The sequence below is a fragment of the Montipora foliosa genome, chromosome 6 (genome assembly GCF_036669935.1).
Source record: "Montipora foliosa isolate CH-2021 chromosome 6, ASM3666993v2, whole genome shotgun sequence".
Classification (NCBI taxonomy): Eukaryota; Metazoa; Cnidaria; class Anthozoa; order Scleractinia; family Acroporidae; genus Montipora; species Montipora foliosa.
This window is the reverse complement of record NC_090874.1, coordinates 16,131,954-16,136,166: the sequence shown is the minus strand read 5'-3', so window position 1 is coordinate 16,136,166 and position 4,213 is coordinate 16,131,954. Positions and strand designations below refer to the sequence as shown.

Here is a 4,213-nt window from a genome sequence, read left to right as displayed (position 1 = left end):
TACTCCACTTTATCCACCTCAACCACAATGTTCGAGTGAGAGCAGGTATGTCTTGCACGTAAACTTTCCATATTTCCGTATTCTCTAATCTGTACCACTTTCCGGAACAAGCCATTCCCGGCGCCCTCGATGTCCAACTTTACTTTTCTATAATTTTCTCTTTTTCCGGTTCATTTCGTTCGCTTCTCCTTGCTGGGTTGACAGCATGTGCTCTATTTGCTTCACTTTACGCATGCGATCTGCGTCTCTGGAAAGGAACAAATGACGACACTTGATGACATGTTGCAGGACAGACGCTGGGATTCCCAAACGGGGCACTTAAAGCCTGGTTCACACGTCGAACGATCACGCAAGCACATTGAAATACGCACGCGCAAAATGATGAGTATCCCAAGATGGCGGACGAAGTCAACCCTAGAGGCATGGAACGAGTATTTTGACCTTGCGTTTGCCTTTGCGTTTGCGTTACACCTGTTCACACGTGTGAAATGCACACGCAAGCGCAAATGTGAACGCAAGAAAATAAAACAAATTCCATTTCTTGCGCATGCGCTTGTGTTTGCGTCGCGCGTGTGAACCAGGCTTAAGTACAGAGATGCTGCTGATGGGCTTCTTTGAGATTCGCAACGAGCGATCATCCCAGTTATGAAAGCTTAGGAGCAGCGAAATGAAAGCTTGAAAGCATTCAAGCTTGAACGGAATTTCAACCAAGGGAGCTGGTAGCCAGAAAGCTGGTTCTTTGGTAAGTTCGTGGCGGATAGAATCAACATGATCTCTTCTCTAAATTGACGATTATCGTTAAATCGTAATTTGCTTTGAATTTACTATTATCGTTAATTTAGGACACTGTGTCCCAGGAAATACGGTAGCAGAGAAAATAAGGAAATAATCGTATCCGTGGATTGGATTTGAACCTGGAGTTTCTACTCTATAGGAACCGCTTCTTTCTGTTTCACTACTGACTCGGATCAAGACTCGGCACTCTCAAAAAAACCCTTATTTAAGTCTCCCATAGAATATCGCTGCTGACGAATTATTAGGCCTAAGCTAGATTAATAATTTAGGCCTAACCTTTGATTTTAAATGTTTAGCATTGTCGTGAAGTTTGGAAACCGACCTTTTGTAGTGTTTCATGTTGTTTGTTGGCGAGTGATAATACAGTATTATCAAATAGTGTTTTCAATATTCTCCGTGAGCAGCGAGCGGTGTGCGGTCGAGTGGTTAGGTGACGGGTTAATCAAAATTCCCAGATTCGAGTCCTATGTCCATACACTTGGGTTACCTTTTCAAACAAATATGACCATTACCCATAATGCATATCAAGCTTTCCGTCTTCTAAATTCATGATAACAGTGAATTCAAAGCAAATTAACAATTAAGGATAATCGCGATTTCAAGGACGAGAACGGGTTGTTCAAAACCAATAGCAAAGTGAAATTTCATTCAACAGGTTCTAAAAGTAACACGATCTATTTGGGATGATTTCGGAGAACAGACAAAGCCGGTGGAAAAGTGTGTTTAAGCGGTGGTATGCACTTTGAAGGCACACTTCGTGTTGGATGTCAAAATTGGGCGTGCATCTTATTAGCTCGATTTTATGGCATTGCAACATGTGTGAGATTTGATTCAAGGAGTCAAACGTAAAGCTTGGTTTTCACTAGCTACGCAAGCACACGCGCAAGCACAAACAGCTTATGCTAGTGAAAACGAACGTCGACATAAGCATTAAATAACAACCACGGCATCCGCCATTTTGTTCAAATGCTCAGACGCAGAGAATCTGGAACGAGTGCTTTCATTGGCCAGACGCAACAAATTTCCTGGTGCTCATGCTGCGTTTCGTTTTCACGCAACGCAAGCGAACGCAAGCACAAGGAAAAGGAAAAATTTGATCCTTGTGCTTGTCCTTGCGTCAACCCCGTTTTCACAGTGAAATAAGCGCTCTTAGGCTTGCGCTTGTCACGGCTTGCGTCGTGAAATGGTATATCCTCACAAGATATGGTGCTGTACACCGACGGTTTTCCAAGCCTTGCATGGATTCTGTCTGGAAACGTCCTCGCAAAAACATTTTTACCATTTCCACTTTTTCCGTATTTTCTGATTATTTCTTATCAACCCCTTAAACCCCTATAGTAATTATGACATCCTTGATAAGTATTCTATTCTATTCTATTTACCTTTCCAGTTGTTCTTTCAGTTTTTGTTTGGCGAGGAATTGGTTGTCTTTTCTGATTTCTCTTATCGCGCCCTATGGAGAACAGAAAGAAGTCAGGATTGCAAAACAGTTACTGCACAATGTATTTATTTTTATGTGACAGGGTTTCTCGTGCGGATCAAACAAATGATTACCGAAAATTTGTTTTTCCGCGAGAACTGCTTTTCGGATAGTAAGGCGTAGATAAAATAAACCGAGAATGGCGGGTTGATCGCTGAAACCTCTGATTATTTCATACATTTAGGACAGGACATTCACACGGACTTACGTTTTCTCGTGTACCTGGAATAAAGACTTCGCCACACGAGGCCATTCAGTAGTTTTTTCTCTCAACTTGCTTCGAGGTTTGGACAGGCCCGCAAATAATCCCTGAACCGAAATGACCCCCAAACTGGAACGCAAATGATCCCCCGACCGGAAATGACCTTGATAAATGATACCCCAAAAATCAGGAATGGTGTGGACTCCACGAAAAGTCCACGGATATATAGGGAAACTACCGGCAAGATCCTCTGCCATAAAGCAACAATAAAAACTGGGAAATATCCTTTACCAAATAACCAAATTAGCATGTATATTTTTCGGCAAAAAAAAGAAAAGAAAAAGGAAAAGAAAGGATTCATTTAAGATGCTTCCCCAACACTGTGGAAGTGTACAAAACTTTAACGTGTTAGTTTTATGACACCTTTGAGATTCATATTCTTTCAAAACACATTATCGTTGACAATACGCTGTTGCTTTACGATCTCAAAACTCTATTTTAGAAATTTTGCAAAGTTTTAAAAGTTACATGATGGGCGTTTGAACGGTAATGGCTGTTGCGTTATAAAGAAAAAAAAAAAGTTAAGTTTAAATCCTCTCTCTAAATTCTTGAGTCCATTCCATTCTTAATTGTTGATGAGGCAACCACTTCCACTCCGGGATCATTTTGCGGTCCAATCTGGGGATCATTTCCGGGCCAGGATCATTTGCAGGCCTGTACAGGATTTTCTCCGGGTGCTCAGGTTTTCGCTTCTCTTCAACGGCGCCTTAGTTACGTGGTGAAATTCAGTGCACGGAAGGCCCTGAAGTTGCCGTGCCGGGCTAAAACACGTCGCTTTGCGCAAGCTTTTTAACCTGTCGTGACAGTACCACATTTATATTGCTGAGTATCTTTTCCCTATTAGAAACGATTACTTCAAAAATCTGGGAGACACCATTGTTCCGACATGCAAAATGTTCACTTCCGGTTTCCGCAACTGGCTCAAAAAGGTCACCTGCTTAGGTTCCCTATTCCCATCGAACACGAATCAATCAATCCCGCAATCAATCAAGATTGTCACAAAAAGGTTTATAAATTTGCGTGTGGTATCAGTGAAGAGGAACAGAACCGTACCTTTAATTCTTTCTTGTACTTGTATCTCAATTTCTGTCTCTCGTTGGTCGTTTTACATCCTTCTCGTCGTGATCGAATTTCGTAACTTCGAAAAAGACATACAAAAAGCAAGGCAGATCTCCATTAGTAACAAAGAAAATGCTCTGAGTGCTTTAAATAACCAGGGGCCAGTTGCCCAAGAATTTCACACCCAGGACTTTAAGATAACGTAAGAGATTTAGTAATTCGTGGTATATACGTGCAAATTGTGCACTGAGACATCTAAAACAAAGCAAGTTAATTTAAATTCCCTTTGTTTTAGATGTCCCAGTGGGCAATAGACCATTTTCGAATTCTCACGGCTGGACTGGATCTAGCATGAAATGGAGGCTAATTCGGGCAAATCTTTTTAAATGCAAATTAATTTGCCACCATTAGCCTCCATTTCATGCTGGATCCAGTCCAACCGTTAGAATACGAAACTGGCCGATTTGCGTTCTAGTATGGCGGTTTTTGTACCGTGTGATCACAAGCTGCGAAGGGCCTATTTTCATTTGGTACGTTTCGATCCCATCTTCTTTTAGGGCGACGTAAAATGACCAAATTGAGTTGTGAACACTGAATTCCAAATTTAGTCTATGCCG

At 41.6% G+C, this 4,213-nt stretch overlaps 1 protein-coding gene across 2 annotated transcripts in view; it reads right to left on the bottom strand.

Annotated features, from left to right (window-relative positions):
* Positions 1-4,213, bottom strand: part of LOC138006833 (nucleolar protein 14-like) — a 48,167-nt gene continuing 43,954 nt past the window's right edge. For both annotated transcript variants that reach the window (XM_068853426.1, XM_068853427.1), the window contains exons 29-31: positions 3,591-3,675; positions 2,178-2,248; positions 1-247 (exon numbers count right to left, since the gene is read on the bottom strand). In XM_068853426.1, coding sequence (XP_068709527.1) covers positions 148-247; positions 2,178-2,248; positions 3,591-3,675 — 256 coding nt within the window. In that variant the 3' untranslated portion in view covers positions 1-147. The remainder of the gene's footprint in view (positions 248-2,177; positions 2,249-3,590; positions 3,676-4,213) is intronic.